The sequence below is a fragment of the Neolamprologus multifasciatus genome, chromosome 8 (genome assembly GCF_963576455.1).
Source record: "Neolamprologus multifasciatus chromosome 8, fNeoMul1.2, whole genome shotgun sequence".
Taxonomy (NCBI): Eukaryota; Metazoa; Chordata; class Actinopteri; order Cichliformes; family Cichlidae; genus Neolamprologus; species Neolamprologus multifasciatus.
Window position 1 is genome coordinate 6,214,232 of NC_140446.1, and position 23,238 is coordinate 6,237,469.

The following is a 23,238-nucleotide window of genomic DNA, read 5'->3' on the forward strand; positions in this document are numbered from 1 at the left end:
CCCAATAAGAGGAATCACGTGTAAACTCGATTCATATAAACTTTAATACGCAATAAAACACTTCTTCAACAAGTAAACTGCTCTGTCTCAGTTTCCAGACGTCCTGTAAAAATGTCATTTGCCATGATTGTTGTACATCTCCAAAAGTTGTCTGCTGGAAACAAAAATACACCTTTCTACAAAACAACTCAATATTTTCTTCTAGTAAAACACATTTCTGTAGCTAGACAGACCACAGGAATTCATAATAAGAGCATAGCCTAATGTAATAAAATGAGCCCCAAATTATTCTGAAAGATCTAGATTCTAGTAGAGATTTAAATTTAAACAAGAAACAGGTAGGAAACAAGGCAGGTATCTCTCAAAATATAACAGAACAATGTAAAAGGAGTAAAAATGGCAATTAGAAAATTATTTATACTCTTCTCAATAAACAGCAAAGTTTAAAAAAAAAAACAAGAAAAAAAGGAAAGGGATACATTTAGAAACTGAGACTCAACATTAAAGCTCACAATTTCACATCTCCCATTATTAAAAATGTACACAACTATAAATGTTACAGCATTAGCATTTTTTAAAAACAGCAGGTGTTCAAGCATTCAAACCAATTTTGAAACTGCTGAGCAGCTTTTTGCAGGTTTCTTCTGGGATTTGGTTGAAAGGCGTCTTTGTCAACACCATAATCTCCAACTCCCTGCAGATTCTCTATCAGAGTAAGGCGGGACACTCCAAAATGTTAAGATTACTTCCAGTCATAAGATGACTTTAAACCTAAATACGGCAGGGGGGGTGAATAATTTGGGGCTTAACAGTATGTTTGTGTTGTGTATTTACACCTTTAAGCACCCACACTAGACACACAACCTGTTTATGCTATATTCTCTTCAATAAACAGTGTTCTGACATCAGGTTCCTTATTTCATTCCACTCTGCCAGATGCCCTGCTTTGTTAGCAAACGTTCTAAACAGTCAAATCCTCATCAAACAAGTGGCCACAACCTTTAAACACAACTCCATATTTGACAGAGACGTTACCCTTCTCCCACCATATTTGCTGTTTCATAATTGACCCACAGATTTCAGTTCAGTTTACTATAACTGTCTCGGCTGGCGCAGCTTTTGGATGCAGTTACTAGTTTCAATAGAGAAGAGGTTTTGAGTGGGCGGCATGTGAGCGTTTGATATGAAATATTAGTATTTGAAAATGTATTAAAACAGGAAATGAGTCAGTTAGAGTGGCAGATGTGTGCGGGCCTGTGCCGGACCTCTAGCAGTATCTTCATTATATGAAAACCGACTCTATGAGATCCTAAAGAAATTCATTTTAAAAGTGAAACTACTGATTTACTGGGGTTTTCCCATATAACCATCTCTAAGGTTTACAGAAAATGCCCTGGATTCACAACATGTTGAACCTTGTAGTGAAGGCTGCAGAAGGCTAGAGAAGGAAACACAACATGAAAGGCCACTCCTGTTGGCTAAGAACAGGAACATGAGGCTGGAAATTGGACAACAGGTTAGAAAAATGTTGTCCATTCTGATGAGTTTGAATATTTGCTGTGGGATTTAGACGCTCAGAAATGGGTATAAACAAAAAGACCCATCTTATTTTATATTAACTGATGGCTGCTTCCAGCTGACTCTACCTCACCACGACACAAAGCTCAAATATTCTCAAACTGGTTTCTTAAACATGACGGTGAGGTCAATGTACTCAAATGGCCTCTGCAGTTATCATATCTTCAGTAGAGCACGCTGGGATGTGGTGGATCAGTCTCGGATGATGTGAAGGCATCAAATCTGCAGCAACTTATATGATGCTGTCAAGTCAACGTCGACCAAAATCTCCAAGATATGTTTCCAGCACCTTGTTGAATCTATGCCACAGTGTACCTAATAAAGCATTAGTTCATTATAATTTAAAGAATTGTATAAATTTACATTGTTTTAAAAAGTGTTACATGTTTAAAACGATAACTCAATATGAAGAATGTGAATGAAATTGGAGTTCATTGAAAAAGGATCCATTATAATTTTTGTTTTATTTATTTTAATTTTAATTTTTCTCCTTGTTACTATGTGGAGTGGGATATTCTGATTGTAAATTTGTTGTTTGGTTTGGGTTAGGACCGGAGATAAATGTTAATGTTGGTTTGTTCCCTGATTTTTGGTGCCCACTTGTAATATAAATTGGATTGTAGATAGGGGGCAGGGTTTAATAAGAATATTTTCTTCTTCCTGCTCCTTTTCACACATGGTTGTAGTGTTTTTGATAGAAAGTGTGGTTGGTTTGTTTGATTGATTTTTTTTTTGTACCAAGTGTGAAATAAATAAATAAATGAAATTAGTGAGTGTACATCTAGTTTAACTGATCATCTGTTTCCCTTTGCTCACAATCTCTATGCAAAAATTGGCAGTTTACTGTGTAAATATTACAGCTGTATAAAACTTGTAGTTGCATCTGAAACACAAAGGAAGTTTACAAAAAACATTTTTTAGTAATATGCATTTTAACATAGTTTTAACACTGAGTCATTAAACTGTAAAAGTCACTAAGTACTGTTACTTCTAAAGAAATCGGGGTTTATAGAGCTCCTGGTGGTTTATGGGGCGATCGTGGCTCAAGAGTTGGGAGTTCGCCTTGTAATCGGAAGGTTGCTGGTTCGAGCCCCGGCTTGGACAGTCTCGGTCATTGTGTCCTTGGGCGAGACACTTCACCCGTTGCCTACTGGTGGTGGTCAGAGGGCCCGGTGGCGCCAGTGTCCGACAGCCTCGCCTCTGTCAGTGCGCCCCAGGGTGGCTGTGGCTACAATGTAGCTGCCATCACCAGTGTGTGGATGACTGGACGTGTAAAGCACTTTGGGGTCCTTAGGGACTAGTAAAGCGCTATATAAATACAGGCCATTTACCATTTAGTGTCCCCAGGGAATGCAAAGCTGTATGACCTGAGTCAAACACTATAAGACAAGCAGTGTGTCATTAACTGGACAGGCAACAGGGATGTGCAAATAGTTTATTGGCAGATTGACAGAGCATTGTTTAATGTATATATTCTGTGACAGAATAACTTGAGATATAGTCAGAATTATTTTCTAGAGCACGGATGTGAAACATGGACAGTCATATTCATAAGAAAATACTGATTAAGAAAAACCCCAAACACACAAAAAGGCGAAATCGTTCAAAGAGATGTACAGTAACTTAAAACCTGACAGACGCTCATCAGTCAACATGTCAACCAACATGTGTCCTTCAGTAAACTAAGGAAAAAAACAGGAAATGTAGCGAAATAAAAACATACTTGGTTCCGTTTCCGTTATGAACTTGAGGAATGTGTCGTTAGAGACGTTTCTGCTTGAGTTAGTGTTTAAAGACATTTTATAAGTTGGTGTCGGTGTTTAAACGAGAACGAGCAGAGATGCAGGCAGGCAGGGATGACGACAGATGACGCAAAGCGGACGTTTTCCATTCTAACTGTGCTAAAAATCACGAAAAACACGACTCGTCTCTAAAAGCCTCTACCTGTCATGCAGGTGTCTCCTAAACAGCAGTATAAAAAACAAAACAGAAACATCTGCGTCCGAGCAGTGATCCGTTCGGACAGTTTTGTGTACATTCCACATGTCAACGTCTAAAATAACAGTACTCTGATACAGAAAAAGATTGCATTGTTAGGCAGATTTCACTACAATAATCAAGAAATGTCTTAAATATGTGTTTCTTGTTCTTATTACTGCACTTTTACCCCCAACCCCCAGAGGATTCACATAGCTTCATAGCATCGTCGTACACGAGCGCCGCTGGCTTTTCAGAACATGTTTGGACATTCAGCAGTTTTCATTTTCACAGCTTTGTGCTCCATGAGACTCCAGCCAAGCCCTGCCTATACACTTATTTCTCAGCACTGAGGAAGCAGCTGCTACGGCCATACGAACACTAAGATGATGAGTTGGAATACACACTTTAGTCCTGTCCAGATGTTACTTCCTGCTCCTTTTTACCAGAACCATAGAGCTCTAAGGCCCATGGCAAAGATTAACCGCCATCATCATAACTTCTGAGTGTGTATCTGTGGTTAACTGTATCAAAATGGTAAAGCTAAATTAAAGGCAAAGGCAGCAGCCACAAATGAATGTTCATTTATCTCTTAGAATTAAGAAATAAAGGCTACGGTATTTCATATTGATCCCAATTATCTTTCAACCTTCAACCAATAGAATGAATCCAATTATTTTTTATTATCCTTACACTGTGTTTTAAAGTCAAACTAATTCACAACCTTAACGCTGACTTTTCACATCTTTGCCGCCTTCGCTCCTAAGTAACGTTATATCTGTTGCGGCGGTTTTCGGCCAACTGCACCAGCTCGTCGATGGTGTGCTCCAGGCTGTAGAAGTGCTTCTTCAGCAGTCGCCGGTTCATCCGTTGGTCTCTGAAACCCATCTCCAAAAGCTGGTCCATCTTGCAAGGGCTTTGTGTGGTGGCTGGGTCGATGCCTCGCTGGAAAAGAGAAGAGAAACGTGGGTGAATTTTTACCAAAGCAGGGTGGTAAGAGGAATATAATCAGGGATGTGTATCTTATGATTATGAGGTTGTTGTGACTAAAAACTGCACTTTCTGTGGTTTCACTCATGTGGCTTCAGAAGGACTTCCAGAAATCCCTGGGAAAGTGGCCCTAAGCGCCCTCGTTCTGTCAGTAAACACTTTACTGATCGCTTCCCCTCTCATCCAAGAGGCTTCTACTGAATTAAGGGGCGCCACCAAGGCCCAGTACAAAATAAATAATAATTAGTGTGAGCTGTGAATTACGCAAAGCTACTCTAGTGGAGTAAAAGAAGAAAAATCTGGAGTTTAAAATGGATCACTGTTTGAGGATGGATCACTGATGTAATATAGAAATAATCACATGATCCATTATATTGTTGATTATAGCGACTGTAAGAATTAATTAACCCAAAAATAATAAATAACACAAAACCTTATGGGATTCAATCATAGCAAAAAAGAAGATACAGAGTATAACAGAGATGTTAAATTTTCTTTGAATCCTCATTAAATCCTGAAGAGATGATAAATTCTGGCAGATTTGCTTGTGTGTGAGTGTTTCTAAACAGCAGGATGTGTTATATACCTCTACTGAACAGCTTGGTCCAGTGAAGAGAGCCTTATAAGCAGATGCTGCCACAGAAAGAGCTCCCTTAACAAGTCCCTCTGTGATTCCTCCTTGGCCCCTGCAATGAACACAGCGCTGTCGTTACACAACCTCGCACAGAACAGTGTTACAGGAAGCAATGTGGCACAGTTAGCCACGCTGTCACGAAACGCAGACAGCACGCCACAAATCTAAGAAATTTTACTGATCCTGCAGGATATTAATAGATCAAACAATAACATGAAACATGGACGTGTTAAAGACAGACGCACATTCAACAGAAATAAATCGTTGTTGTTTTTTTGTACCTCGGCTGCAGAGCATTGCTGGGCCTGGGATTATATGTCTCAAAGGCACTGGCTGCTGAGCCTGCTGATCTTGACAGACCAGATGATACTGAAGAACAGATAAAAAAGGGGAAATTACACAAAAACAAAGGTTAAATGAGGAACAAAACCCTTCGCTGAAGCAACAGATCCTTAAAGGTGGTGTGCAGTCTAACTTCCTGTCTTGGCTTAGTGGGCAAAATGTGTTCCCTAAGTAATGTGAGCTGTGCTGTTATTTATATCTAATGTAGTTCCACCTAGCTGTGGCAGTGATACTCACCATTTAGGTGGACTCTTGGTTGATGCGGCTCATTTGGGTCACAGGCTGGAGAACTGGGATCGTCAGCCAGGTAAAGTGCCTCAGACCTGAAATAATACAGAAACTTTTATTTTGAAAATTGAGGCTAGTCTGGGCATTGGGACAAATCCTGGCAGGGAAAAAATAATAACATTTTGCTTTCATATCATTTAACATCCAAATGTGTTCCCCATCTAACCTGGGTGAGTAGAGGGTCGGCGGGGGAAGCAGGGGGTCAGGGGATGGCACCACTTCAGGGGTTAAGGTCACCTCATCCACAGTTTGGGAGGCACAGGGCATCTGGTTCACACTGCTGTTGATTTGAGTGACCAGTGGAGGCCCAGCGTTTCCCAGTGAATCCTCAGCAGAGGCCACCTCTGTCAGCTCCTGCCTCTCTGCCAGTAGTGCATCCCTGCCCGGCTCCATGATGGACTCTTCCTCTTCCTCCTGCTCTACATCCGATTTGTCCGAGGCCACAGCAGCAGCACCAGCGCCAGGCTGCGACATGGCGGAGCTGTACATGGACTCCCCCAGAGGCCGGCTGGTGTCAAAGCAGTCTGGGAGGATGACGCTGTAATCGTCAGAGGAGACTGAGGAGATCTGGCTGCTGATCTGAGGCACAACAGAAGAATATGAGGATCTTATTACATGAGAATTTCTATACAAACTCTCTTACAATAATTTAGATCTAATCAAGTCACCTCATCCCAGTCTTCCCCTTTGTTTCCATCCTCCTCTTTCTCTTCTCGATCATCCGTCACGTTCTGGGTACCATCACAGGCCTCAAAGTCTTTGTCCTCGTTATTATGATGTGAACTCATACGCAGGTTTTTATTCTCTGGTTCAGGTGGAGAAACTTGCAAGAAGGAAAGAAATGACTAAAATCAACATCTGGATATTGAGGTCACACCATAACATACAAATAGAAACAGACATTTTGGTAGAAAAAAGCAGAAACGAAAAAAATCCCAGATGTTGTGCACTAACTTGGCCTGGTTTCCTCTTTCTGGGCGATCCAGTTGAGTCCTATGTTTGTAGGCAGAGCTGAAGTTTCAGGTTTAACGGCGCCGATCTCATTTCCTTCTTGAAACTCGTCGGTCTCCTCCGACTCGTCTGTTTTCTCAAAGTTCAGAACCGGGGAAACTACTGGAAACGTGTGAGAGTAGCACAAAAACAACAGCTTAGCACATTAAACAAGATGATGTTGACAACTATTAAACTGGTAGGCTCCTCACCTTTTGGTTTGTGGCCGCAGCGCTGGAGCCTGTGAGGGGGTCTGTGGTCGGGGGCTTCTTCCAAAGCGAGGGATCGCATGACGGTCTCACACAGGAACTGCGCTCCACTGATCTCATCGTCCCTCTCCTCCTCCTGGGCTACAGGCGTAAACACCTCCTTCAGATTCCTCAGTTTCCGTCCTTAAGAAAGTCCAACGAACAATTAGATCAATAATTTTGCACTTCAAGACTACGGGACATTAAGAATTTATTTAAATATACGTAAGCGAAACTATATGAGAATGACTTTTGAAGACATTCTCACCAAACCTCAGTCACATATCTTGAAACTATGTCTTTAAAACTTTAAAACAAGACACCATGGGCAAAAATAATTACAACTTTGGCTACCACTAAGCTTAAATTTCAAAACTTACATTTTAACTACTGATTTTATCTACTGTTCTGATTTTATCTGTTTTGATTTTATATACTGTTTTGTTTGTTAATTTGTTTGTTTGTTTGTTTGCTTGTTTTAATCAATTTTAAATCATGTTTTTATTTGTTTTTGTTTCTAATGTCTCTGTAAAGCACTTTGAATCACCTTGTTGTTGAATTGTGCTATACAAATAAACCTGCCTCGCCTTACCACGGTTTATAACTGAGATAATACAAGTATTTTGACTCCCTGCCGTGATGGTGCTGTAGGATTAGTTTAAATCAGTTGTTAGTTTATGCATCCTAGTTCTAATTAAACCGCATGGAAGTGCACTTAATTAAAAAAACTGACATTTTTTAAAATGTAATAATTATTTGATTTGATTTAAAAATCGCACTTTAAATGAAATCATGTGATATTGTTTGGCTATTTAACTGCAAACACCATAAACTTGCATTAAGTCCAGAAATTAAATCATGAAAGGTTCGAGTGGGCTGATCAGTGAGCCAGCAGACAGTTACAGCAATTAGCTGGCTTGATTTTTAATCGACAGCTTGTGCGCTTTGTTTCGAGCCACCATTTTTTTTAAATGACTGGAAGATAATGATTGAACTCAAAGAGAGAAACTCCACCACCAGCTAGTGCCTCGGTGGCAAAACTGTTGAGCAATCCAAGAATACGGCCGTCAGGCACTTGTGTTGACTACACTGTAGGCTCAAAGCAGATTCAACACATATAGTATAAGTCATGCGTAAGTAATTAAGACTCATTGTGCAAACCAAATCAAATTAGAGGCACAAAGAGCTTAACCTGAACTGAAATCTAATGTGTAAAATGACCGAAGCTGCCCTCTAAACAGCTGATTTAAGGCAAAAATACTTTTAATTCAAAAGTTTAAATTTTATTCCGTTTGGCTCTTTTGCCATCAGAATTATTGTCAAAAGGTGAAGAAAGATGCCCAACGGATTTACTTTACCAAATGGACCATCCCAGCCTTGCGGTAATGGTCTATTTGATTCACCTTTTATTGTTTATTTTATTTTCACTTGCTAAATACGGGACAGACTCGATGGGGACGAGACCGACTTGACTGGGGTTAAATGTTAAATTTTATTCCTAACACCCCATGGCTTTGGCAGACTTAGTTTTCCAGTAATTGTAAGAATTCATACTGAACACACATTACTCTGTGTGTCTTCTATTACTCTATTCGCCTCACCAAAAAGCTTTCGGACTCCTGAGATCTCCGTTTCCTCTTTTTTGGGAGATGGGCTGGACTTGTCCAACACAACAGTGCAATAGGGAAGAGGGGATATACACGGTGTCAAATCTAGAAATGAACGAAGAGAAAACACGACACAGTTTATGTTTCTAAATCCCGATGCGTTCACTTGGTTAAACTGTTAAACCTGGAGAGAACAAAGTTCATCCAAAACCTTTATTCAAAAAACAGATAATGAATAATAACAGTTATCCTTCTTGTATTAAAGCATTAAACTTGACTCACCTGCCGGGGTGTTATGAGGAACCCTTTCCATGTCGTACGCAAAATTTAAATCCAGCAACTCAAAAGACAGAAGATCCTTAATAACAAAACAAATTAGGGAAAATATAAAAATAAGTGCCAGTGTACTTCTGCCAAGCTCTGTGTATAATTAAGAGCCAAGTACTGTTTGTTATTCAACAGATTTCACATATTTTCCTTAGTAAAAATTGCCCTTGCTGCTAGCTTTCAGGAGTATTGACTGAAGCTACTTTAAAGCATGTTTTAGGTTTCTGAGCTTTTCGAGTGCACACCTGTGCAGTCATGAAGTCCACTGGTGGGAAGTAGTAGTCTTCAGAGAAGAGGCCTGCCAAGAAGCCAGTGTGGCCCTTCTTGGCCCGCGCCTCCTTCTCCTCTGGCTTCATCTCTTCCTTCGGTGGTCTGAGATCTTTCTTCTGAAGGACAAACAAGTGTGCCATCGTTAGTGTCACTAAAGTGTACTGAAACTTTTCAATTCATAATATGATTTTTTTTTTAAATTTTACTTCTGTGTTTATAGAATGTGATCTTTTGTCATGCATTAACCTTTTTAATTCTGTGTTATTCTTAATTTTCTATTTTTATCGTAAGTACACAGAGTCACATGCTCACATACTGAGGTAGAGAACATTAAATAAGTACAATGATTTACAAATTAGTTCCTATTTATTGTAAAAAACCTCCACGACATTATCTCAAATGTTGAAACAGATTTTTTTTTTTTTGCTGTGAGCAGAATTCAAAAAGCTTTAAAAGCAAATGTGATCCTATTCTTGCCTAATAAAGGAATCCACTAGCTCAGCAGTCCAGAGCCTCCTACGTCAGACTTTTTGTTTCATTATGCTTCAAATGTTTGCAATGGCTCACGGGTCTGGAAAGCAGGCAGGCCGGTTTAGTGGGGAGATTCTTTTACTATGAAGATGTGCAGCTGTAGTGAAAAATGTGATCTGAGATGTTGCTTTGTTGCACAGGCCAGAACGTCCTACAAAGTCATGTCACGTCAGCACATGTCTTGAAAGCCTGTACACAGTAGCATTACTACCCAAGTCATGTGTACTAAGGCCCGTCTTTACCATCAAGTATACTGGGTTTTCAAACTTTGACTGGTAAGACCACAGGACTGTTTTCCACTTTACTTCAGGGCATTTTAAAGAGGCTCAAAGAGCCTATACGGTGATTTTCAATCCACTCCTGCTGCGCACATACCTGCTTACATACCTGCTGCAGGTATGTGCTTACAGGTGGATTGTAAAACGTAGCACCATTTTTACTTCTAAAGACCTCAGCCTGCCTGTGATGCTGTTTTTGTGCTTGGTTGCGACATCACAGTGGTTCTCTCTGCATGTTTGATTTGTTTACACTGGAAAACCTTCCTGACCATAAAGGGATCTGTATGCGTTCCTGGGATCGAACCAGAACTTTTATACTTGTTAGGCAAAAGTGTAAACCACTACGCTATGAAACCACACATACACTAAATTAAAAAAATGTTTCAACATTTGATATATTGTTACTGGACTGTTTTCGATTAAAAAATATAGCTTAATGTTAAAATATATATTGTATTATAATTTTACTGATATTTTGCACAGCTGCCCAGCTTTTTTGAGAAACGGTAATTAATTTGGTAACTGATCTATCCATTATTTTTAGAATTTATTCAAAAGGTCACAGTCACACAGGCCTGGAAACTAGTTGGTGGACAACCTATACGGAGGAAAAAATAATTATTCACAAACCGGTTGCGAGTGATTGTTGTGAAATCGATTCCTAAAGTTCCTTTCACGAGGCCTACAAACAAACTGGTGACCACGTAGATGGTTGGCAGTGGTTTGCTGCAAACCTTGTGATTCCTTCGGTTGCCAACGTGTTGTCGTGTGCATGGAAGATGCGAAGCAAACACTCCCAAACTACTCACCAAGCAGCAGTGAAACCACGCAAACCGGAAACGGAGAACGTGAAGTAAAAGTTGCGCCCTTTAAAAGCAGTAAGGCACAGCTTTTACTTTGAAGCCAGTTGTTCTCTCTTTTAAATTTCTCTGCAGCTCAGAGAGTAAAAGGCTAATCTTTGCACAGATGTTAGCATCTTCCAGGCTACAAGCCTGCACAACAATGGCAATCTGCTAGCAACCAAAGAAATCACAAGGAGTAGTAACCACCCACCAACCAGTAGGGAAAAATGCACTTTTCCCTCAGGTCGCCTGTGGGTGATCCACTCGTCTCCAAGCCCGTGTGACTGAGGTCTAACTTGCTATATTTGCTGTGTTATGAAAAGCAAATCCACACATTTAGCAAACGGGAAACATTTAAAATGCATTTTAACAGTTTAACTGATTGTAGAAAATACTTTAATGCTTCTGTTATGCTGTTACAGCCCTATAATTATCCTGTTTGTTTCAGAGAAATATGCAGAGTGCGTCATCCATGTCCACGACTAACAGCCTGAGTTAAGTCAATAATCTAGATGTGCACATGTTGCAGCTGTGCAGGGTGTTACTGAATAGCAGACTTGCCAGTCGTTTTCTCTGATGCCTGAGTCCGGTGCGTTTGTCTCTTTGCTTGACCACGATGCTGCACCAGACACGCGGGCCAAACTGAGACCCACAGTGCGCCAGGCGCCAGTGGGAGGTGTACGTCCCGTCTGTCACAGGAGCAACTAAGGCCACACTGACCATTCCCACATGTCCGGGTGGCAGCAAGGGCACCGGCACCTCCCTCTTCTCCTCTGATGCCAAGCTGAGGTTTCCCCACATGAACACTAGCTGGGTGCACGTACACACATACACAAAACACAAAATAGGAATACACATGCGAAAAAGCACAAAGACGAGAGCATGCAAAAAAGTCACATAACTAAAAGAATACATACAATCAAGTCAGGGGCACACACACACACCCACACCCACCCATACACACACACACACACACACACACACACATCCATTCAAACAATGACAAAGACTTCAAACTTAAACTACAACACAGATTAACTGAATTAAAATAATAAATATCTTAGACAGAGAGGGCGTTAGTGGTATTACGCTGGGTAAAAAATCTTAACAGGTGTTAGTGGATAAGAAGAGGCTATGAGTACAGTGGGGGCTCAAAGTGGAAGTAAAGCAGGAGGGAAAGATAGAGTGCAGCCTGTCCTCTTGACGAGTGGGAGGGGTACCTTAGTCTCTGAGGTCCAGCAGATAGAGCCCGTGTTCTTCATCTTCCAGTATTTGATGAACTTGGTACCAGGCTCCAGATTGGTGCCGTCAGGCAGATTTTCATCCAGAAACAAGGCAGCCATAGTGGGCACCAAGGACGTGTGCGAGACCCCGGGACCCCTAGTTTCAAGTGTACAGAGCATTGTTGAAAAAAGCCCTGGTTTCTTATAATACCCATCTTTTGTTCTCTACGAATCAAAAAAGCAGGACCGCAGATTTTTTTTTTTTTTTTTTTTTTTGCAGCTCAAAAGCAATTTTCTTAGAAAATCTATGAAGCAGCAGCAGCAGTTTTCACATTGAGGTAGTTCCAACAATTTCCACCACCCCAGAGCAGCCAGCGATACACTCATACAGACTAGATTACAAAGATGGCATATTTTCATTTCTTTTCTTGGAAAAAAAGACTTTTTTGCATCCATGCTGGGTTCAAGGTACCCAGCACTGTCGGACGCTCTTCCGAGGTGGCTCTTACTCTGGACTGGAGGCCTGGGGTTCAGGGACCAGGGCAGGGATGGGACCTTGGGCTGGGGCTGGACCTGAGGCTGTGTCTGAGGCAGTAGGAGGGGACAGGGCAGGGACCTGGGTGGATGTGGAGGCCATGTTTGTCAGAGTGGCTCTTCCTGAGGTAGAGGGCCCACTCCACTGCAGCCCCCTCTTCTCCAGTCTCAGTTTCTTCTTGATTTCCTTCACTTCGGCTCTTAGCTGCCTTCTTTCTGCTTTGAGGCGCTGTCGTTCGGCCTTGCGCACTGTCCTGTCTCCTCGCCTTGGGAACCTGGTTTAAAATGTCATCAGGAACACCTATTTGTGGACTATCAAATGTTTATTTTCCAAAAACAAAATCATAAAAATTCCCATTGATAAGTCATTAATTACAGTAATCTAGCTGCAAGAATAATTTACAATCCCACTTTGTGTGTGTTTCTATTCATATTTTCCTTCATTAATTCAGAGTTATTCTCAGATTAGGTTGTTTACCTTAACTCTCCTGACATTCCATGTTCTGGGATGGAGAGAGGTGTCTTGGTTCTCACGAGGTTGTGGCTAGGGTCATGGCTATGTCTGCACATCTCGCACAGGATGCAGGATGGGCACACGCTGGCGGGGAAAATAACAAAGACAATAATGTAAACATTTACACAGCTACTTAAAAAACAACAAACATGTAAAAATGGTTAAAAACAATGTTGTGAGTTAATTTCACGCATACCTGCATTTGTAGGCTCCTTCAGAGGTGAGTTTGTTGCAGCTGCTGCAGTTTGGGGTGTAGCCAAGGGATCCGTTCGAGGTGGAGGGGCCTGGTTTGGGTCCCATAATACCGCCAATAGCCCCAATTGCCTCAGGGGGACCTTCAGGGGATTTGTGGGTACAACACTGGACAGAAAAGTCGCTGCACATTCTTTCTACTACCTCCTTTACCACCTCATCCTTAAACTATGAAAAACAGAAGCAGAGCACGGTATTTTATTTAATCGCAAATCAAAAATAAAATGTTCAATGTACAAATACTGCTTCACAGCAGCGGTTAGATTTTACCTTCTCCATGTATGATCTAAACCACATAGGAGGGGGCTCATCATCTGGTTTGTTCCCCTTGTTATCTTTTACTGCTACCTGCATGAAAATACACCATTCTTCAGTTAAGTGACAAAATCAGAGATTTTAGCTTTTAATAAAGAAGCACAAACTTTTTCCCCAACAGAAAGAAAGAAAAGAAAGTTGGGGGGAACAGTAGAATTACTTACAGCTTCTCGCTCAGGGGTGACCTGCGTGCCTTTGTCCACTGTTTTAACCCTTGAGGGGTAAGGAGGAGCGGGTCGAAGGTCTCCTTTCAGCTCCTTCACCTCGGTCTTCAGTGGGCCCCCACAGGCCTGTCCTTTCATCTTGTACACATTCATGTGCAACTGGTTTCCCTGCTTCTCTGCACTCTGCGTGGAGAATTAGCATAGAATGCAAACCGCAGTCAAGTGACACAGTAGCAATGTGATGTGTGAACAGATGCATAGAACATGTACTGCACATATATTCTGTGATTTTCACCATTTGTTATTCTATAGCTTTAGTAGTCTAATTAAGGACACAGTTGTGTTGTTTATGTCTTAAGTGTAGTTTTACAGTGCAAGTTCTCTATGTAAGGATATATACTATAGCAGTGGTACTCAAACTGTGGTACGCATACCACCTGTGGTACGTGGGCGCCCTCTAGTGGTACACGTGAAGTCTCCATTTTTTTTTAAAGATTGAATAATATACCATGTTCTGATTGAAAGATTAAAATAGTTCTGCTATCACTTCTGACATAAATAATCAGCAGTGACATTTTTAGGGTTACTGAAGTTGGGCCAGCGACACAGCTATGTTAGCATAATATAAACACAGTGAAGCTGGAGGATGAACGCTAACTTTTTTTCCACTAGATAAAAGTTAACGTGAGGGGTCCCAATGCAATCACATGGCAGGATGCTGGAAATGGACCAAACCTCAGTCAGGAGAACGACTGAGATAATCCATCCACAATACGAGGTTAGTCATTGATATACTGCTGCATGGGCTGGGCTGTAGTTACACGGTAAGGTTTTAAAAACTGAGCTTTAAAATGAACAGGGGTGATAATAACCGAGAGAGGCTGACAGTGATCAATGCCATTTTTAGGGGCTTGTTCAGATTAAATAGAACAAGATACACAACAAGAGCCTTAATAAACGCAGAGTAGTTTAGACCCAGAAGCAGGTTTCATCACATCATCAGTTAAAGATTGGATATCCCGCCTGCTGTTAATGTTTTAATGCAGTACAGTTGTTATTATTATCACTTGTCACATCCTGTTCTGGCTGCTGTTACAACCAAATTTCCCCTTGTGGGACAATTAAAGGATTATTCTATTCTATGCTATTCTATTTATGACAAATGGCTGCTCTCTGGGAGTCTAGGTGTTAAATAACATTCATATAATAAATAAAATTGTCTCGTGTAAACTGTATATGCTGTTAAGTAACCCTATACTACTGCACTTTAATGTCAGTCATAAGGGTGGTACTTTAAGAGCCATATATTTTATGAGGTGGTAATCTTTTTGAAAAGTTTGAGAATTACTGCTCTACAGTAACAAAAGCTATCACTCTGTCATTTCTGTTTAAACCTAGCACTGCTACAGTACCTTGATGGCTTCTTCGTATTCATCTGTGGGGGGGGAAAAAACAAACAAACAATAAATAACTTCACATTTTGTGACTCAAATCTGTATTTTTACCTGGTATTTTGGTATTTCCATGTAGGGATACACCAGGAGTAAGGCTCAAAAAGTAGCAGCTTGACTCCACACATCAGTGTTTACTGTTATGCATATTATGCTACATGTCCTGCAGGCAGGGCTGTGAGTATTCAACACAATGCATATAAAACCGGTTTGCGCGACACACATTTTTTATAACTAATGCGGAAAAGGATGTTGATCACAATCCCTGTAACCAAAAGGCAGTTGCCTACACCATGGAGTGTTTGAGCCTACAATTGAATTACCCATTTGTTTTACTTGTGCATTTAAATGTCTTAACACCCCGCTGTTGTCTTCCAGGCCCTTGCTGTGTTACCTTTTGTCTCTGTTTAACACCTTTGTGTGGACCACATGTTTTGCATGGCCTTTCAATGGTTCAGCATCAGTTTAGCTGTTGGTAAGTCCACTGTATTTAGGTAAATGTACCACCAAAGCAAATTCTGAAGACAGGACTTGACATAATTTCTACAATACATATTATGAATGCCAATATTATCTATCATAGATCCATATCAGGTTAGGAATCTATCAGTTGGACAGCTTTCCTGGATCAAACAGGTCATTAGGGGGTAACTATGCATGTAAGCACAATGTGTTAAGATGTAGTTAGGGAAAAGAGTCTTTGCTATCTTAGTTAACAGAGGTTTGTGCCTTTTCATGCTATTTTTCAGCCATCTGATAATCAAACATGTATTTGAATTTTGAGTACATTAAACCAAGCTTTAAACAAATGCTGGCTACATATATTTTTAACAAAGTCCTGGTGATTTACCTTTGAAGGAAGACCTAAGCCTAAACATATTCAACATAAAATATATAGAAAACAAGCAATTAAATATTGTCCTCACCTTGACTGTTTATGCAAATCTGAAATATAAGGTAAATGAGATCAAAATTAAAAACTGAATTTGGACTCTGCCAAAACATTAGCACTGAAAATCTACAATGTACCACAATCCCTTACCTCTTCATTGTCTTCATCAAAGTATTTCACTTGAAAGTGGTTGATCCCAAACGATGCTTTGATCTGAAAAGTAACGCAGAACAGTTGAGAGCAGTTCAGTTTTTCTCCTCACACGTGTTAGGAAAAACATGAACCATGTCTGAGTCAGTGAGAAAGACCTCCACAGCTGGATACTGTATTATACATATGTAGTAACCTTAAATCAAACTGAGCACGTCCTCACTTGTGTGCCTATATTTTGTAAAGCTCCGGTTGGCTTAAAAAACATTATTTACAAATACATTATTGTTATTGTTGTAACAACATCGATTATCCTTTGGGAGCTCTGTTTATATGTCTAGGCCAAAACGTCTAGGCCTACTTTTTCACTAAACTGCGCCAGCGTTTAGCCAAGACTCTGCTAGCTGCTTACCCAGACTTCAACAGCTTCCCACTCCAATTTATCCATATCCTGAGCCAGAAACCTCTTCACATTCCCCCGAAAATTGACTTTAATCGTAACAGGGAGCCCCATGTCCGCCGTCTATGGGTGCTTAATGGCTATCATTTGCGTGAAACCCGGCCTGTGTGAGCCCCGCTGCCCTCGGATGTTTTCTCTTGTTTACATCGTCAGCTGCGTCTAGAAAAAGACGGTGACGTTGCGCGCAAGCGCAACAACGGCTCCGTCGCATGTTTATTGTCGTCATCTTTAAGCTCACGAAGTGTGGCAGACAAGTGATAAGCCACACGTTTACAGGTGAATTTAATGCTGTTGGGACAATCGTTCTGCTCATATTCGACTACATAAGATGTCTTCACTCCTCAAGGTGGATAGTGAAATTAAAACCAAGGTGAGGTTCGGCCTTTTGTGAATTCCAGTTGAGTTTATACTGCGTGTTGTTGTTGCCATGTTCTTTGCTAGCATGTTAGCCACATTTAGTAGCATGATGTGGGAGCTCGGATAAGGCCAGGCTAAGAGCAGCTACCGGCTAACCGGTTTCTTGTTTCCCGCCTACTGCAGTACACCTGTCAAACCTTTCCTCAGGTATGGTGTCAGGGTAGCGCTAAGCGTAACGGGGATCTAGATAAAGTTTGATTTACAGCCCCCTGTGCTGGGAAAATGGTTGCTGCTACTACGACCACATGCACTGAAGAAGGCCTGAGCTACCAAGTTAGCTAACTCAGCCAGCTGCCGTTCACACCGGCGTTGAGTTACCAATGCTAGAGGTTGTCTCTCACACTGAGGAACCGGTCATGTGTTTAAAACTGGACCAAAATAAAGTTTACTGACGTGAAATTAGTATTTTTTGTTAACTTGGTATTCAAACTCGTATATCTGTTTGTGTTTACAGGTCGCTGCTTTCAAGGAACGTATCACCGCAGAAGTAAGTCTCTGTCTTACGTTGTAAATTAAAATGTATACATGCAGGAGTTAATCCTGGCTCATAGTGAGCCTTTAGGGGCCTGTAGTTAAGGCGTAAAGTCTGCTTCTTTATTTAATGGAAGCCCGCGTCCAGCTATGAGTAAATTAAGTCTAACTTACTAAAGGGGGAAACACCAGTCTGGTACTGGTATAACACCTTTTGTTCTATTTGAGCACTCAAAGCACTTTCTATTAAGCCCCATTCACCCAATTGCACTCTTTTTCACACACACACACACACATACATTCAAAAGCATTTTTATCTGTACTTGAGCACTGTTTATCTGACATTCACACACACTCACCCACACACACACCCCAGTTGATGGATTGGAGACAACTGGGGTTAGTATCTTAGCAAAAGATACATTAACACATGTAGTGGAGGAACGGGGGATAAATCTACCAACCTTCTGATGTGTAACTAGTGCGCAAACTCACAGATATAGATGTTTCTATATATGTATAGCTAAATGTGTATATTTGGTGAGCACAGTTTCATACACACCTATTATGACTGTGATGTCAAAGACTCCACTAACACTGCACATTTTTTCCAGGCAGAGGATCTAGTCGCCAATTTTTTCCCAAAGAAGTTACTGGAACTTGACCATTTCCTCAAGGTCAGTTAATTATACATTCAGCTAAATAAAGTTGGTATAATTTTAAATCTTTGTGGATAGTTGAAACTCATTCCTTCCAATGTATTATTTGGCATTAAAGTTCATTATTTATTAGTCAGTCTTTATCAGTTGTCCAGAGTTAAAATAGTAACAGCCAGGTGCTGTTAAACAAATTCACTTTACGAACTGGTCATCAGCAAATATAAACATCTCTATAAAAGCAAACGATTTGAAGTCCATCATTTTCCAGTGAGGGAGGTTGCTCACAAGAGGAAAACATTGAAATAGCTGGTAATAATCACAGTTAACTCACCCCCAAGGTCACACTACAATGTTCAGATGTAATTTTTGTAAGAGTTATATCTCTGACTTTAAAGGCCTCAGTTAGAATGTGAAATGTTAAAGTGCATGACAGCACAATTAAAGACTGGACTAGTATGGCTTGTTTGTAAGATTTGCTGGGAGAAGGCTCTTCGGCCACAGGACCTGGAAACCTTCCAGTCACAGAGTCGACCGTGATTCAAATGTGAGGCCATCTGTTTAACAGCTAAAGTTGGGTCACACAAGACAATGATCTTCAACAGAATGAGTGAAAAAGAGAGAATAAGGTGTTTTGTGTGGCAGGGATTTATGAGACTGTGTATTAGTAAATACCTGCAAACCTTAATGAAGTGAAGCAGCATATAAAGAGTGGGCCAAAATTCCTCCTGTGAGAGGCTGATATCAGACAGAAAACCATTCAGGTTGTTGCTGCTAAAGGTGGTTCTACAAGTTATTGAATCGTGGTGTGGTCTTAGTTTTTTCTCACACTGCTTCTGTCCTATCGCTTGGTTATTGTTGACTACATAATGACATAATCATATGAAGTCTTGTTGAAGTCTATTCATCTGTTTTTTCAAACCTTCTAGAACATCTTTTTTGATGTCCTGACATGTGAAATAGATTAGATTTGGCAGCAGATGTGCTTTCTTCTTACCATGTCTGTATATTTATATTTGTACCATGTCTGACAACTAATGTTCTCATTTTTGTTCAGGATCCAAGCATAAACATCACTGAACTGAAGGAAATTCACTCAGACATAAATCTGCCAGTGCCAGATCCCATCTTGTTCTCAAATCTCCACGACGGACTAGAAGCGGTGAGGATCCAGTTTAGAGTTCGATTTTGTATGGTTACAGTAACTGTTGGTAAGGCAAGGATGAGAAGTTGTTGCTAACTGTTGCATCTCTCTCACAGCAAAATGCCAAAAAGAGGAAGCTGGAGGATGGAAGTGGGGATGACATGGGTAAGTACGGCTTTGCTAGCTGAATATTTAGTCTGTATTTTATGTATTTTTAACTTTTTACTCCTTTATCAGTGACTGGCACCAAGGTCTTTGTCATGCCTGATGGGATGATGAAGAGCAATGCAAACCTTGTTGATCTTATTGAAAAGGTCAAGCCTGAGATCAGGACACTCATAGAAAAATGTAACACAGTAAGTAAGAGCTCTAAAGTCTTTTATCTAAGTAAGTTATTTTGGCCATTTGGCATCCCCAGCAAGGAGCCATGAACTTACAACAAAGCTAGGAATGTGTGACAAATGAAGGCTTACTAATGAAACAGGAGAAGCAAGGCACAGATTTAAGAGTCGGGACCGAAAACAAGCAAAGGGTATTGAATTTGTTCTTTATATAAGATGACGATCACATGCTCGGCATCAACTAAAATACTGTTGGCGTGAGTGTTTACTTGTCAGATGTTGCATCCTCTTTTCTTAGCTATATTTGTCTCTTTCTGCAGGTTAAAATGTGGGTTCAGCTCCTCATCCCCAGGATAGAGGATGGGAACAACTTTGGGGTGTCAATCCAGGAGGAGACAGTAGCTGAACTCAGAACAGTTGAAGGGGAGGCTGCATCTTACCTCGACCAGATATCAAGGTTTGCAGAACCTTGCAGAAATCCCAATCTCATATGAACATCCCAGCTTTGGGATTTGTCTTTACAATGTGAAGTCGCTTTCATGTTAAGAGGCCATTTTTGTCTTTCTTCTGTACCTCCAGATACTACATCACAAGGGCAAAGCTGGTTTCTAAAATAGCAAAATATCCACATGTGGTAAGTGAATAGCTTTAGTATTAGAAAGTAAAAAGCCATATAAGTTATACTATAGATGTCAAAGTCTATCAAATGCTAAGAAATTAACTATTTTTTTTTAAACAATTTCTTTTAATTAAGAGTTTTTCCTTTATACATATAAACAAAGGGGAGAAGAGAAGGATTACAGATGATTTGTACATTTGGGATAATTAGCCTATACACTTACGGCTGTAAAATAACTATTTGCATTTTTATAAGAAATATTGAAAGCAAAAGCCTTTAAAAATATGTGGTCTTTGGTTTTAGGCTGTAAACGGTGACATCTAGTGGTTGTATAGCAGCCAGTTGCAGCTGGCCTTCATGCCACCCTCATGGAGTCAGTTTCTGAGTGTTAGATCATTAACATCCAAACCAGTGGCCCACTCAAGGTCTTTTTGTAAAGGCTGTGGCAGTGTTCTTCCTCACAGGAAGGAGCAGATGTAAGTGCTGCTGAGTTTAAAGCAGAGTGTGTTTGTATATCTGGCAGAATTTAAAGCTCTTATGTGTATGAAACAATTTTAGTATCGGTCACCCTTGAAAAAGATTTTAATCTCAAGGTGCATCGTGGTTAAATACAAGTTAATTAAAAAATTGTCTTGTTGCAGAATTGAAAGTTCTTATTATCAATTATCCTTTAGTGAAATGACAAACTTTGATATCAGCCTATCTGCACCCATTTCCACTGACTTCGGCAGTTCTGTTTTATATTTAAAAGATGTACAATTAAAAATAAACATAGAATCAACTTTTGTAAACAGGAGGACTATCGGCGCACAGTAACCGAGATTGACGAGAAGGAATACATCAGTCTGAAAATCATAGTTTCGGAGCTCAGAAATCAATACGTATGTTGTGGCCTTCATTATTTATCAGCATCTATTTATACTTGCCTACATTCAGAAAGCAGAATAAGCGATACATTTGCTTGTTTCCAGGTAACGTTACACGACATGATCCTGAAGAACATCGAGAAGATCAAGAGGCCTCGAAGCAGTAATGCTGACGCTTTGTACTGATGTTCATCCAGCTGTCTCAGCATCCACCCACCCACCCACCCACCCCACGCCGTCTGCCCCCTCGTCTCTTCACCATGCCTGTTGAGCAACAGTAGCCGGGCCCTGGTCCGCAGGACTACAGCTAGACATTCACCTTCTCCAATACAATCAACACAGTCCAATACAAAGACATAGCTTCTATAGATGGACACATGTTTCGTTTTGTTTGTTTTAATTGTAAAATATTGTTTTTAAACCGTTTGAAGAGTATTCACTCAGAAAATGGGGAGACAGATCATAAGCCCTTTTCAGACATGCGCCAGATTGCTATTAAACGGATGGCAGTCTGTCACGCACTTATCAATTTTGTGTTAATGTTCCTCATGTTTGTTCGTAATTTGCAGAGAAGTTCTTGTATGCATGCGATATGTGGCAGCTAGTATTATCAGTATAAGCAGTGAAGTGTCACCACACTTGCAGGGCCTCTGTGTATGTGCAAGGAGCTGTACCCCGTCATTCCCACTCGGGCTCGGAAAGGATTAAACTCTTTCCTGGGTTAGTAATCCCAGATGAATGATTTAATTGGTGCTGATGAGATAAAATACTATTAAAATGGTCTTATTGCCGTTCAGGACCTGCGCATGTCTGTCTGCTACCGCATGAATTCAGGATTTTGCAGAGTGAACAAAAGTGTTAAGCAGTCTGGCTCGGTAATGTTAAGATGGCTGTTTATTTGAAAAGTGCATGTCTGAAAGGGGCTTCTGATATCAAAAAGCGCTTTGTATTTTTTAATTTTAATTAAACATTTTGTCCTCAGATCCTCGTGAGCGGCCTCGTTTGTAGCTCTTAAATATTCAGAGCAAAGTGGTTTGTCATTATTGCCCGTTATTTGTTACTGTTTTAATGATTTTGTCTTGTATTGGACTCCTGCTGCATCATCAGTACAGTGGTTCATAGGAAATGCAAAACATGCTGTTAATTTGTTCTGCGAATGTTAGACATTGCGACTTGTAGATATCACAAAATATGAAAACGATGCAAGTTTTAAGTCGTGGGCTTAAATGATTTCAGTGAAAATTCATGAGTCAAAAGCTTCTTTTATGTTGGAGCATTCATTGTATTGAATAAAAGACTGTTTTTTGATAAGACTTTTGGAGGCATGTTGTAGGTTTTTGTTTTGTTTTTTATTTTTGTTTTGAAGTTTGAAGCAAAACATCAGATACTGGTGTGACACAGATACAATGTTTCCTCTTGACCTGCAGATGTCGCTGTGGCTTGTAAGTGCTTGCCAGTTTAAGCCAAGGTGTAAAGGTCCCGACTTTTGTGTGTTTAAATATCAAATCCTTCGTCCAATGTGCATTTATTTCACACAGAAGTCAGCATCCCAAATATATATAAAAGCAAATCCACAGTTTAAAAATTAAAGATCAAGTGGTGCTTAACGGGATCACACTGAATGGGTGTCAGATAGGAAAGTTTTGATGTAACTTCACTCACATGTTAAGCAACTCAAAACTTGAGATTCTTAAAATTAAACTTACCAGCAGATTATGATATTATAGATTAATTGGCTACTTTATTAGGCACACTTTTTCAACTTCTCATTAAGAGAAATATCTAATCAGAGAGCTGCATTGCCGCAACTCGACACCTTCAAGTAGGCAGACGTGCTCAAGAGAGCCAGTTGAAGTTCAACCTGATT

General features: G+C 40.3%; 2 protein-coding genes across 3 annotated transcripts; one reads left to right on the forward strand and one right to left on the reverse strand.

Moving 5' to 3' along the window:
• Positions 1-26: 26 nt before the first annotated feature.
• On the reverse strand, positions 27-17,024 carry nbr1a (NBR1 autophagy cargo receptor a). Of its 2 annotated transcripts, XM_085169611.1 has the most exons (22): positions 16,810-17,024; positions 16,398-16,460; positions 16,282-16,300; positions 15,317-15,339; positions 13,905-14,087; positions 13,696-13,773; positions 13,370-13,593; positions 13,138-13,257; positions 12,635-12,934; positions 12,123-12,282; positions 11,464-11,712; positions 9,227-9,367; positions 8,937-9,012; positions 8,649-8,759; positions 7,012-7,191; positions 6,764-6,922; positions 6,478-6,632; positions 5,976-6,388; positions 5,759-5,844; positions 5,461-5,548; positions 5,132-5,231; positions 27-4,500 (listed from the first exon to the last, which is right to left on the reverse strand). In XM_085169611.1, the coding sequence occupies exons 1-22, from the start codon at positions 16,909-16,911 to the stop codon at positions 4,318-4,320; spliced, it is 3,213 nt and encodes a 1,070-aa protein (XP_085025737.1). In that variant the 5' UTR covers positions 16,912-17,024; the 3' UTR covers positions 27-4,317. The 2 variants fall into 2 exon arrangements, with proteins under 2 accessions (XP_085025737.1, XP_085025738.1); XM_085169612.1 differs by lacking the exon at positions 12,635-12,934.
• Positions 17,025-17,066: 42 nt separating this feature from the next.
• psme3 (proteasome activator subunit 3) lies at positions 17,067-22,684 on the forward strand. The gene is made up of 10 exons (XM_085169666.1): positions 17,067-17,227; positions 17,729-17,761; positions 18,360-18,422; positions 19,459-19,563; positions 19,662-19,710; positions 19,783-19,901; positions 20,207-20,343; positions 20,466-20,520; positions 21,300-21,386; positions 21,477-22,684. Exons 1-10 carry the CDS (start codon positions 17,186-17,188, stop codon positions 21,555-21,557), a joined length of 771 nt encoding a protein of 256 aa, XP_085025792.1. The 5' UTR covers positions 17,067-17,185; the 3' UTR covers positions 21,558-22,684.
• Positions 22,685-23,238: the final 554 nt, after the last annotated feature.